This window comes from Pristis pectinata, chromosome 19 (genome assembly GCF_009764475.1).
Source record: "Pristis pectinata isolate sPriPec2 chromosome 19, sPriPec2.1.pri, whole genome shotgun sequence".
NCBI classification, from domain to species: Eukaryota; Metazoa; Chordata; class Chondrichthyes; order Rhinopristiformes; family Pristidae; genus Pristis; species Pristis pectinata.
This window is the reverse complement of record NC_067423.1, coordinates 3827295-3841201: the sequence shown is the minus strand read 5'-3', so window position 1 is coordinate 3841201 and position 13907 is coordinate 3827295. Positions and strand designations below refer to the sequence as shown.

The following is a 13907-nucleotide window of genomic DNA, read 5'->3' as shown; positions in this document are numbered from 1 at the left end:
CCACTCCCACACTGATATGTCTGTCCACGGCCTCCTCCACTGCCATGTTGAGGCCAGACGCAGGTTGGAGGAACAACACCTCATATTCCACCTTGGGAGTCTCCAACCTGATGGCCTCAACATCGATTTCTCTAACTTCTGGTAACCCCTCCCCTTCTTTTTCTCCCCCCCCCCCCCCCAACTCCTTTGACTTCCCTTATTCCTGTGGCTCCCTTCCCCCACATTGATGACCTGCCCATCTCCTCTCCTCCCCTCCCCCATCCTTTATTCCATGGTCCACTGCCCTCTCTTACCGGATTCCTTCTTCTTCAGCCCTCGGCTTCTTCTACCTATCAGCTGATTACAGCTTACCCCTTCCCCACCCACCTACTTTCACCTGAACTCACCCCTCCCCTGCCTGCGTGTGCTCCTCCCCCTCCCCCCACCTTCTTATTCTGGCTTCTGCCCTCTTCCTTTCCAGTCCCGATGAAGGGTCTTGGCCCGAAACGTCGCCTGTTTATTTCCCTCCACAGATGCTGCCTGACCTGCTGAGTTCCTCCAGCATTTTGTGTGTGTATTGACCACTTTGATCACTTTGCACTAAAATGGACTTTTTTTTGTTCTAATCATGTTCTTTCTGATAAAAAATTGTGTATAATTTATGGTTAATTTATGTTTTTCTTGTCAATGCTGCTTATCTGATGCTCTGTGCCTGTGATGCTGCTGCAAGTTTCTCATTGCTCCTCCCTTGGGTGGAAGACACGTTCTCCCTGTGACTGCGCGGGCTTCCTCCGGGTGCTCCGGTTTCCTCCTACATCCCAAAGGTGACTTGGTTGGTGGGTTAATTGGCTGCAGTAAGTTACCCCTAGTGTGCAGGTGAGTGATAGGATCGGGGGAGTTGATGGGAATGTGGGGAGAATAGGTCACAAGGAAAATCACTGGGGAAATGGGATTGGGCCAGTATAGAATCAGTGGGCCGATCACCCTCCTTCTTTGGAACCGTGCTGCTGACAAGACTCGGTATCTTTCAAGAACAAACATCTAAATCACAGTCGACGGGGCTGCTTAAGAACAGACACAAAGACTGCATGTGGTTTCTCTCCTACCTACGTTTAAGGGCTTGAAGGAATATGATCTCACTCGAGGCAGAACTGAATTAAATGAAGAAGGAGAATAAAATTCTGGCCAACTCTAAACTTTAACCTCAAGAGGGAAGTGCGCTCGTCAAGAGATATTTCACTCTGTAAGCATTTCCTTGTATTCTTTCATTGAGAAAATATTCCGGTTTAGTACGAACAGCTGCTCTGTCCCACTGGAAACTACACAAAAGGGTTTTCTTCCAGCCAGCTAATTACCTTATCTGTGGTTGGAAGCAGAAAATATTTGTTCAACCATTTCTTTAAAAAACAATCTTTCACGGGATTTGGCGTCACAGGCAAGGTCATTGTTTATTGAACTTTTCTAACTGCCCTTGAGAAGGTGGTGGAGAGCTGCCTCTGTTACAACCAAGTACAAAAGCTGGTAAAAAATAATAAAGATCCCTTTCATAGAACGTAGAACACGGTACAGGCCCTTCGGCCCACAATGTTGTGCTGACATCTTATCCTGCTCTAAGATCTATCTAACCCTTCCCTCCCACATAGCCCCCTATTTTTCTATCATTCATGTGGCTATCCAAGAGTCTCTTAAATGTCCCTAATGTATCTGCCCCCACAACCTCTGCCGGCAGTGCGTTCCACGCACCCACCACTCTCTGTAAAAAACTTACCCCTGACATCCTCCTTATACCTTCCTCCAATCACCTTAAAATTATGCCCCCTCGTGTTAGCCATTGTCGCCCTGGGAAAAAGTCTCTGACTGTCCACTTGATCTATGCCTCTTATCATCTTGTACACCTCTATCAAGTCATCTCTCATCCCCTAGCTTGCTCAACCTATCTTCATAAGACATGCTCTCCAATCCAGGCAACATCCTGGTAAATCTCCTCTGTACCCTCTCGGAAGCTTCCAAATCCTTTCTATAATGAGGCAACCAGAACTGAACACAATACTCCAAGTGTGGTCTGACCAGAGTTCTACAGAGCTGCAACATCACCTCACGGCTCTTGAACTCAATCCCCCGACTAATGAAGGCCAACACTCAATACGCCTTCTTAACAACCCTATCGACCTGCGTGGCAACCTTGGACATGGACCATAAGATCCCTCTGTTCCTCCACACTGCTAAGAGTAACCGCTTTCCTATTTCTTTATGACATAAAAGAAAGACATTTGCCTCATTGAGTCTCTGCTCTCAGAACAATCCCATTAGTCCTTTACTCCCTGTAACACATTCTCTCCCCACACTCCCATCAACTCCCCCCAGATTCTACCTCGCACCCACACAGTGGGGGCAATTTACAGCGACCAATTAACGGAGATATGCTTTCGTCTGCCCCTGTTGAGGCAAAGGGAGGAACAGGCACCAGTTGCCAGACCGACACCACTGCTTTGCATTACAAAGAGACGGTAGAAGGTCACAGTCCTTTCCCCAGGGTAGGGGAGTCTAAAACTAGAGGGCGTAATTTTAAAGTGAGAGGGGAAAGATTTAAAGCGGATCTGTTTTTCACACAGAGGGCAGTGGGTGTATGGAATGAGCTGCCAGAGGAAGTGGTAGAAGTGGGTACAATTGCAGAGTTTAAAAAACACTTGGACAGGTACATGGATAGGAAAGGTTTAGAGGGATATGGGCCAAACGCAGGCAAAAGGGACCAGCTTAGATGGGCATCTTGGTCGGCAAGGATGAGATGGGCCATAAGGAATGTTTCTGTGCTGTTTGACTCTCTGAAAGTATAATCAGGATATAAAATGTTATTTGGTGATTTCCCTGAGAAAGGTTCACGAATTTAGCCTGAACTATTTATTGTTCTTTTACCCTACGAGTACTGTACCCTGGTGTTATATAGCGACAGACCCGTCCCCACCGGTACTGTACCCCAGTGTTATACAGTGACAGACCCGTCCCCACCGGTACTGTACCCCAGTGTTATACAGTGACAGACCCGTCCCCACCGGTACTGTACCCCAGTGTTATACAGTGACAGACCCATCCCCACCGGTACTGTACCCCAGTGTTATACAGTGACAGACCCGTCCACACCGGTACTGTACCCCAGTGTTATACAGTGACAGACCCATCCCCACCGGTACTGTACCCCAGTGTTATACAGTGACAGACCCATCCCCACCAGTATTGTACCCCAGTGTTATACAGTGACAGACCCGTCCACACCGGTACTGTACCCCAGTGTTATACAGCAACAGACCCATCCACAGCGGTACTGTACCCCAGTGTTATACAGTGACAGACCTGTCCACACCAGTACTGTACCCCAGTGTTATACAATGACAGACCCATCCCCACCGGTACTGTACCCCAATGTTATACAGCGACAGACCCGTCTACACCGGTACTGTACCCCAGTGTTATACAGTGACAGACCCGTTCCCACCGGTAATGTACCCCAGTGTTATACAGTGACATACCCATCCCCATATTCCCAGGGAACAGAAGGCTGCCATTTGAGGGATAAATGGATCCGTGAGTGGGAATCCAAAGCCAGGAATAATGTGGGATAGTGAATAATAAATTTCAAGCAGGAATTCTGTGGGGAAATTGCTCCCACAGGGAGAAGTTGAGGGGAATTTATGGATATAAAGGAAGATTGGAGAAACGGACAAAGGAAGGAATTATGGATGGAGAGGAGGAGATGAGGCTGGTAAAAGAGAGACACTGACACAAAGCAGAGGGGCTGAATGGCCTGTTAGCCCACAGTACGTTCCGGCCCATTCTCGTTACCTCTCCTTTCGCCGTGATCTTCTGCTCGTCCAACTTAAAGGAGGTGCCAACCCTCCGTCGCACGATCGGGGGCTGCTCCCCAGGGTCCAAAGGATACTCCTTGGGCAACTTCCCCGTGAGCTCCTGTGAAAGAGGTCAAAAGATTCCTCAGATTTCCAGGACCAGCAGGGACGAGAGTCGCTCCTGGGATACAGGAGTTTCCGCAAATCTTGCAAGCACTGCCGAATCTTCGTGGAGTCAGTGCAATATTTTACATTCCCACTCCCTTCCTGTACCCCCCGATGCCTTGTGTTGTCTGCTCACTGTGGCTTAGTGTGAAGGGACTGTACAGACACGGATCGCTGGACTTACCGCCTCTCTCAGACACAACTTCTTGAGTTCCTCGAGCCGAAGCCTCAGTGTCTCCTCCAGAGCATCCTGCCTGGATTTCAGAGCAGCCAACATATCCTTCTTAGCAGACTGGGAGCTGTCCGACTCCTGGGAACCTACACACACAACCACACACAGAAGATGTTAGCATGGCCACTTACAGTGTGTACCAATCACATGAGGAGAGAGAAGCAGTGACCAAATGATGCTGTTATTAAGGGTTCAATTTAACAGTAACTTACTAAAACAGAGCTTTAAATTAAGATAAGATTTCTTTATTAGTCACATGTACATCGAAACACACAGTAAAATGCATCTTTTATGTAGTGTTCTGGGGGCAGCCCGCAAGTGCCGCCAGGCTTCCGGCGCCAACATAGCATGCCCACAACTTCCTAACCTGTATGTCTTTGGAATGTGGGAGGAAACCGGAGCACCCGGAGGAAACCCACACAGATACGGGGAGAACGTACAAACTCCTTACAGACAGCAGCGGGAATTGAACCCGGGTCGCTAGTGCTGTAATAGCGTTACATAAATTATGAGAGATTATCCTTCCTTTTACTTTCGCCATCCACTGCCTCACAGATCCAGCAACCTGGGTTTGATCCCGACCTCCGGTGCTGTCTGTGTGGTGTTTGCACGTTCTCTCTGTGACTGCGTGGGTTTCCCCCGGGTGCTCCGGTTTCCTTCTGCGTCTCAAAGATGTGCAGTTTGGCGGGTTAGTTGGCTGCTGTAAATTGCGTAAATTGTAAATTTTAAATTGTGTAAAGTGTGTGGGTGAGGGGTAGATTCTGCAGAGGGAGGAGTTGATGGGAATGTGGGGAGAATGGGCTATAGGGAAAACCAGCGAGAATGGGATTGATGTGTTTGCTCCGAGAGCTGGCATAGCCAGGATGGGCTGAATGGCCTTCTTCTATGTTGTAAGGAAATTGGCAATGGGTTTATTATCGTCACATGTACCGAGCTACGGTGAAAAACTTTATTTTGCATGCCATCCATACAGATCATTGCAAAACATCAGTGCATTGAGGTAGTACAAGGGAAAACAATAACAGAATGCAGAATAAAGTGTTACAGTTACAGAGAAAGTGCAGTGCAAGCAGACAATAAGGTGCAAGGGCCAGGACAAGGTAGATTGAGAGATTGAGAGACCTTTATCATACCAGAGGTCCGTTCAAGATAACTGCGGGATAGAAGCTGTTTGGAAATATGTAAATTTAACATTCTGACAGTATCTTAGTGAATGCTACTGATCTCTGAATGCTAAATTAACCTGAAAATGCTAAAGGAGAAAACTTAAGGTGTTGTGAAGGTTTCAGTCTTTGAGACACAAGAGATTCTACAGATGCTGGAACCTGGAGCAACACACAAAGAGTGCTGGAGGAACTCAGCAGGTCAGGCAGCATCCGTGGAGGGAAATTGACGTTTGAGGCTGAGACCCTTCATCTGCTTGTTTTTACAGCTCAGGAGAAGGCTTGAGAGTAATGCTCGGATATGGGCTCCATCCCGATCTTCAGTCGCGTGCCTGTGGATTGCGAGCACCTGCTTACTACTGGATCCCCTCCACACACAAAGGGTGCTCTGTGAGGGGGTCAGCCACTGATGAAGAATTCCTGCCCATTCCCGTCTCACCTGCCCCAATAAGAACATGAATAGTTCACCTCCCCCCCATCTTCTCAAGGGCAATTAGGGATGGGAAATAAATGCTGGCCTCGCCAGTGACAGCCAGATCCCAAAAACGAATAAATGGAAAGAAAATGGTGTCTGATTTTTTTATTCCAGGTCAACTTCAGTGGGAGCAGGAAGTGTTATCCAATCAACACCAGCTTCAACTGAAATCTGGCACCTCTGTTTGAGTAGAAACTTCACATCCAGAGTTATAGAGCAATACAGCACGGATACAGGCCCTTCGGCCCAACCAGTCCATGCCGACCATGGTGCCTACCCAGCTAGTCCCAGTTTCCTGCATTCGGCCCATATCCCTCCAAGCCCTGCCCCTCCATGTACCTATCCAAGTGCTTCTTAAATGACACTATTGTACCTGCCTCACCCACTTCCTCTGGCAGCTCGTTCCATACACTCACCACCCTCTGTGTGAAGAAGTTGCCCCTCAGGTCCCTTTTAAATCTTTCCCCTCCCACCATAATCCTATGCCCTCTAGCTTTGGACTCCCCTACCCTGGGGAAAAGACTGTTACCGTCCACCTTATCTCTGCCTCTCATAATTTCAAACACTTCTATAAGGTCGCCCCTCATTCTCCTACATTCCAAGGAATAAAGACTCAGCCTGGCCAACCTCTCCCTATAACTCAGGCCCTTGAGTCCTGGCGACATCCTCGTAAATCTTTCTGCGCTCTTTCCAGTTTAACCACGTCTTTCCTATAACAGAGTGACCAAAACTGTACACAGTGCTCCAAGTGCAGCCTCACCAATGACTTATACAACTGCAACATAACGTCCCAACTCCTGTACTCAGTGCCCTGACTGATGAAGGCCAGCGTGCTATATGCCCTCTTCACCACCCAGTCTACCTGTGACACCGCTTTCAATGAACTACGCACTTGAACTCCTAGGTCCCTCTGTTCCATTACACTCCCTAGTTCTGCAGTTACAAGTAATTTGAATGCCCATGTCCCTCGGGTTTCCCCTTTTTCCTGCTGTTCGGATGTGGCAGGGTTGGAAAACAACTGGAGGAGCAGAAAGGAAGTTATTATGGGAAGGGATTGGTGGGAATGCCAAGTACACTGCAGCAACTACACCGCAGATGGAACTCTGCCTAGGCACTCATGCTCTGTTCAAAGCACACTGTGAGTCTGATTAAAGAGCTAATCTATTAAGCTAATCGTTTCTACTTCCCTCATCAATTCAACCAGCCTTTCTCACTGGACTTTGCACTTGCAATGTGTAGGAAATCTTAAAACTGAACTGTGAGGAACTGTTGAATGCATCGTTAATTCACACAGAGGAACTTCTTAGTGCAGCAATGAAGAAGCTCACAGAATTTAAGCCCCAAATTACCCGTGAAATGAAAGTCTCCACTTTAAACCCCAAACTCTAACAGCTGTGAAATGGACATTGTAAAGCTGCAATTCAGCTGGTTGCTCCACTGCGATTTCCAATTTGTTTGTAATGAGTGTTCGGTGAGTTTAATACTGAATGGAATCTGCAGCAAGGGCTTACAAGCAGGTCGGAACCGACAAAAGAAAAACACGACGATGCTGGAGGAGCTCAGCAGGCCAGGCAGCATCCGCGGAGAAAAGCAGGCGGTCAACGTTTCGGGTCAGGACCCTTCTTCAGGACTGAAGATAGGAAAAGGGGAAGCCCGATATATAGGAGGGAAAAGCAGAGCAGTGATAGGTGGACAAAAGAGGGGAGGTGGGGTGGGCACAGGGTGGTGATAGGTAGATACAGGTAAGAGACAGTGACGGGCAGGTGGGGGGGGGAGATGAGAGCAGATCTACTGGGGGATGGGCCAAAGGTAAGGAGAGAGGAAAAAAAAGCTAGGAATGGGAAGAAGAAAAGAAGCATGGTGGTGGGGAGGGGTTTGTGGGGAAGGGGGGGGGGGGGTGGGTTGACCTAAAGTGGGAGAATTCAATGTTCATGCCGTCAGGCTGCAAGGTTCCAAGACGGAAAATGAGGTACTGTTCCTCCAGTTTGCGCTTGGGATTCTCCTGGCAGTGGAGGAGGCCGAGGACTGACATATCAGTGATCGTGTGGGAGGGGGAGTTGAAGTGACCAGCAACGGGGAGATGCGGGTCGCGGTTACGGACGGAGCGCGGGTGTTCTGCGAAACGGTCACCTAGTCTGCGTTTGGTCTCACCGATGTAGAGGAGGCCACACTAGGAGGCACACACCGAATGCAGCAGGTGATATTAAGGCAAGAACACACAAATGGAACCAACAGTGCAGTCTCCAAACCCAGGTGTGGGGCTGGTTTGATTTTTACTTGGCCTCTTCCCATGCATCAACAGTCGTACTTTGAATAGATGGAAAACTTCTGCATCACCTTAACAGTTTATTCAGCTTCAACAAATATATCGCTCCATCAAAAGCTCGGTTGTCATATTCTACCTGCACTGCACTTTCTTTGTAACTTTAACATTGGATGGCAAGCAAAGTAAAAGCTTCTCACTGTATCTCGGTACCTGTGATTATAACAAACCAATACCATTGCTGGAAATATATTGCTTATGCCATTTCTTCATTGTCACTGGGTCTAAATCCTGGAACTCTCTCCCGAGCAGCACTGCGGAAGCACCTTCACCAGAAGGCCTGCAGCGGTTCGAGAAGGCGGCTCATTCCTACCCTTCCAGGACAGTAAAGACTGACCCAGTATGTCTATGTCCTGGGAATGAACAAAATATTCGCTTGAGCAACATCAAGATTTTTGTTCTGTAAGCTTGAACATTACATCTTCAAATCCCACAAAGCTCTTCAGGATCTCTCAACAATCAACAGGGAAAAACATGTTTAAGTTTGTGCAAAGCATTATGATCTCTACTAGTAATTTAAAACAACAAACATTAAAGATTACTATGGTACAGAAAGCATGCTGTCAACACATGACTAGGTTATCTATTAGTCATCCCATCACCTGCCACCCCACAGATATATAGGGAGGGAACACAGAATAAGGAGTTGGTCATTTAAAGCAGAAATGGGGCAGAATTTCTCCTTCTGTTTTTCTGTGGGACTCTTTATCCTAGCGAGTGCACAGGCTGAGTCACTGAAGATGTTCTAGGCTGAGAGAGGTTTTTGGACCATCTGGGAGGGAAGAGTTACAGAGAACTGAGAGGAAAGTAAGGCCAAAAGATCAGATTTAAGTGTGAGGGGAAGACCAAAGGGGCCAAATATCCTACACATGCACTTATTTGCTCTCTTTGTTCAACCACAGGGACGTGGACTAAATCTATTCCAGTTCACAACACCACGCCCTTCTCTGCTGTACTGTTCCATCATCTGAAGCTGGCTGAAGACATTTTCAATTGAGGCACATATACTTAGGACGGCAGAGAGAATGTTGCCCTTGGCAGAGAGGTCAATAACCAGAGCTACAGATTTTAAAATATTAATTTTTGGGGAAAGCAGAGGCTCATTAAATATGGATGTGACTTTATTGTACAAACTCATTAACTTCCTCAATCATCTTTCAGCAAGGACATTATTAGTCAATTTGAAGGAAGTGGCGTAAAGCCACCATTACACTGAGCTGAGGAATTTTATGGTAACCACACCATCGCATCCCGAGATTGCTTTGTAAAGGTTCAATTCGCCCATCAAGTCACAACGCAATTTGAAAATAAATGAACCAAATATCTCCACAAGCCCAGACTGGGAATGTCACCAATCAGATTAATGGGCTAAAATATGACTCACAGAAGGGTGATGTTAAATCGAGCTGATAAAAAGGCATTGGTGTCAGTATCCTGTTTAAAATCAGCTCTGATCTCGACAATGTGGTCACAGATGGGGCTCTGAGAATTCTGCCACAAAGCACTTCAAGTTGTCTGGGTGTCAACATCTCGGAGGATCTATCCTGGGCCCAGCACATGAAGAAGGCGGGCCACTGCCTCTGCTTTCTTAGAGTTTAGGGAGATTCAGCATGTCATTGAAGACTCTGACAAACTCCGACAGATGTACAGTGTTTTGACTGGTTGCGTCACGGCCTGGTATGGCAATCCAATGCACAGGAACGCAAGAGGCTACAGAGAGGTGGACTCAGCCAATTCCCTCACGGGTACAGCTCTCCCTATCGAGGACATCTACGAGAGGCCATGTCTCAAGAAGGCGACATCCATCATCAGGGACCCCCACCATCCGGGCCGTGCCCTCTTCTCGATGCTGCCATCAGGCAGGAAGTACAGAAGCCTGAAGACCCACACCTCAAGGTTCAACAACACCTTCTTCCCCACTGCCGTCAGGTTCTTGAACCCACCTGGAAAACCCACATTCCACCTCGGAGAGTATTTCCCTCAACTCGCACTAATGTCGTTATCTTTATGTCTGTTTATTTTGTCATCTAAGTTATATATAATTGATGTTAATTTAACCGTATGTAATTTATGTTTGTCATGGTCGTAGTGTACTGTGCTGCTGCTGCAAAAAACTAATTTTCATGGCATTTATACCCTGGGGATGTCTGCCCCTGACAATAAATGAACTTGAACTTCTTCCTGACCTGAGAACAGAAGTCTAGGCTAGTTCTGCAGTGCAGTACTGAGGGAGTGCAGCACTGTCAGAGGGGCTGTCTCTAGGGTTACTGTTGCTGTCTGTGAGAGTTTACAGTGAACCATAGAACCATAGAAAACTACAGCACAGAAAACAGGCCATTCGGCCCTTCTAGTCTGCTTCTTATATTGCAACAGCAACTAAATTCAAATATACCTCTTGGGTGAAAAGCATTTTGTCATGCCTTGAAAGGGAGAGTACAACGATACACATCTTCCTGCTCTGTCAAACACTGAACAGAAACCACCATCTGAAGAAGGTAAGTTCAAATGACGAGGGTGTTGGCTGTGGGCTTTGTCTCTTGTCTAGAAACAAGGCCACTACCAATGGTCTCAGTTGGCTGGGAGCTGGTTACAATGGATTAGCTGGTCTTGGGAAATATGAGATGTTGTGTCCAAAAAATCCTCCAACCTAACTGGCAGGATCCGTGATTCAACATCAGCTCCTCTCTCAGGCCAACATCAGCATCGGGGCTTTAATCAAACTCAGCTGGCTCCAACTGACTGGCCAAGAAAACACACCAACGCTTCCACTTCCTCAGAAGGCTAATGAAATTCACCATGTCTCTGATGACCTTCACCAATTTTTACAGATGCACCATAGAAAGCATCCTATCCGGATGCATCGCGGCTTGGTATGGCAACTGCTCTGCCCGAGACCACAAGAAATTGCAGAGAGTTGTGAACATAGCCCAGTCTATCAGCAAACCAGCCTTTCCTCCATGGACTCTTGTCCACACTTCCCGCTGCCTCAGGAAAGCAGCCAGCATAATCAAAGACCCCTCCCACCCCAGTCATTCTCTCTTCTCCCCTCTCCCATCAGGCAGAAGATACAAAAGCTTGAGAGCACGTACCACCAGGCTCAAGGACAGCTTCTATCCTGTTGTTATAAGACTCTTGAATGGACCTCTCACACGATTAAAATGAACTCCTGATCTCCCAGTCCACCTTGTCGTGGCCCTTGCACTTTATCTGTCTGCCTGCACTGCACTTTCTCTGTGACTGTAACACTATGTTCTGCATTCTGTCTTTCTTTCTACTACTTTGATGAACTTATGTATGCAATGATCTGTCTGGATGGCACACAGACAAAGTTTTTCACTGTATCTCAGTACATGTGACAATAATAAACCCAGCACCAGTTACCAGGTTGTTAACATCCATAAAGGAGACTAGGTATTGAACTTCAGTTTAAGCAAAACCTCCCACCTCATTTCCTGTAATAAGCACACTGTGAAGTTCAAGGACATGTGAGTGAGTGGCTGGATATTGATCCCTAGATCTCATCTTCAGGCTCAGGGGAAGGACAACGGTCTTTGTGGGATACTATACACTTGGTTTAGAGAGATAGTAATGTTACATCCTGCTTGTCTTTGCAAAGCACCAAAGCCTCTTTGGGTTTGCCTCAAAGCCTCAAACAAACAGTCTGAGGAGATTTGGTACGTCACCAAAGACTCTTGCAAATTTCTATAGATGTACAGTTCTGACTGGTTCCATCACCGCCTGGTATGGAATCTCCAATGTGCAGGATCGCAACAGGCTACAGAGGGTTGTAGACTCAGCCAGCTCCATCACGGGCACAACCCTCCCCATCATCGAGGACATCTTCAAGAGGGAGTGCCTCAAGAAGGCAGCATCTATCATTAAGGACCCTCACCATCCGGGACATGCCCTCTTCTCGTTACTACCATTGGGGAGGAGGTACAGGAGCCTGAAGACCCACACTCAACGATTCAGGAACAGCTTCTTCCCCTCCGCTATCAGATTTCTGAACGGTCCATGAACACTACCTCGTTATTCCTTTTTTTTGCTCTATTTATTTATTTTTGTAGTTTATAGTAAGTTTGTGTCTTTGCACTGTACTGCTGCCGCAAAACAACAAATTTCATGTCATATATCAGTGATACTGATTTTGATTCTCTTGACGCCTGTACAACATGAGTGGGTACAAGGGCCCTCCATGTAGAATCATTTAACGGGCAGGCACGGTAGTGTAGCGGTCAGCGTAACTCTAATAGAGTGCCAGTGACCCGGGTACGTTCTCCCTGTGTCTGTGTGGGCTTTTTCCCGGTGCTCTGGTTTCCTCCCACATTCCAGAGACGCGAGCTGATATTGGTATCGGTTTATTACTGCCACATAAACCAATACCAATACAGTGAAAAGCTTTTGTGTGCGTGCCATCCAGACAGATCATTCCGTACATAAGTACATCGAGATAGTAAGAAGAAAACAGAATGTAGAATATAGTTACAGAGAAAGTGCAGTGCAGGTAGACAAATAAAGTTCAAGGGCCACAATGAAGCAGATTGGGAGATCATGAGTTCATCTTTCAGCATATGAGAGGTCCGTTCAAGAGTCTGATAACAGCGGGACAGAAGCTGTCTTTGAGCCTGGTGGTACGTGCTTTCAAGCTTTTGTATCTTCTGCCCAATGGGAGGGGGGGAGAAGAGAGAATGTCTGGGGCGGGAGGCGTCCTTGAATATGTTGGCTGCTTTCCTAAGGCAGCGGGAAGTGTAGACAGAATCAGTGGAGGGGAGGCTGGTGTGCGTGATGGACTGGGCTGTGTCCACAACTCTCTGCAATCTCTTGCAGTCTTGGTGTGATACATCTGGATGGGATGTTTTCTATGGTGCATCTATAAAAACTGGTAAAGGTCATCAAGAACATGCTGAGTTTCCATCACAGGAGCCTGAGGGCACGAACCACCAGGCTCAAGGACAGCTTCTACCCCGCTGTGATAAGACTATTGAACGGTTCCCTTATATGATGGACTCTGACCTCACGATCTACCTTGTTGTGACCTTGCACCTTATTGTCTACCTGCACTGCACTTCCTCCGAAGCTGTGACTCTTTACTCTGTATTCTGTTATTGTTTTTACCCTGTACTACCTCGATGCACTGCGTAATGAATTGATCTGTACGATCGGTATGCAAGACAAGTTTTTCACTGTACCTCGGTACAAGTGACAAAATAAACCAATACCAATTCCACTATAAATTGCCCCTTGTGTGTGGGTGAGGGGGAGGATCTGGGGGGAGTTGATGGGAATGTGGGAAGAATAAAAAATGGGATTAGTGCAGGTGATTGCTTGTCGGCACGGACTTGATGGGCTGAAGGGCCTGTTTCATTGCTGCATAACAATCCAAGGCATTTTGCCCCAAGGACGTGCAACAAGACAGCTCCTGCTCACGGTGTGCTGTCTGTGCAGAGCTGAGAGTGACTGCTTGCACATCCCTGAGGTTCACCCAACAAGCCGAGTGATGTGACAAAGACCCCAAAGAGCCAGGGTTTTAAAGCATCGACCTCGCCTGGCAGTGACTATGTGCCTCTGCTATTTACTTACTACCTGTATCCAGTGCAGCTGAAACTCTATTGTGTTGGGACCCCAATCTGCAAAAGCAGAACAGTCAGCTGAGTGGAGGAACAATCTATGCAGAGCTTGTCTCCTCCCCTTTTAACCACACTTTTCTTGATTGTTATCAGTCTCTCAATGA

At 47.2% G+C, this 13907-nt stretch overlaps 1 protein-coding gene across 13 annotated transcripts in view; it reads right to left on the bottom strand.

Annotated features, from left to right (window-relative positions):
• The window catches only part of frmd4a (FERM domain containing 4A), a 562285-nt gene that overhangs the window by 52809 nt on the left and 495569 nt on the right, over positions 1–13907 (bottom strand). For all 13 annotated transcript variants that reach the window (XM_052034015.1, XM_052034013.1, XM_052034024.1 and 10 more), the window contains 2 exons: positions 4168–4301; positions 3817–3939 (listed from right to left, as the gene is read on the bottom strand). In XM_052034015.1, the coding sequence (XP_051889975.1) occupies positions 3817–3939; positions 4168–4301 (257 nt within the window). The remainder of the gene's footprint in view (positions 1–3816; positions 3940–4167; positions 4302–13907) is intronic.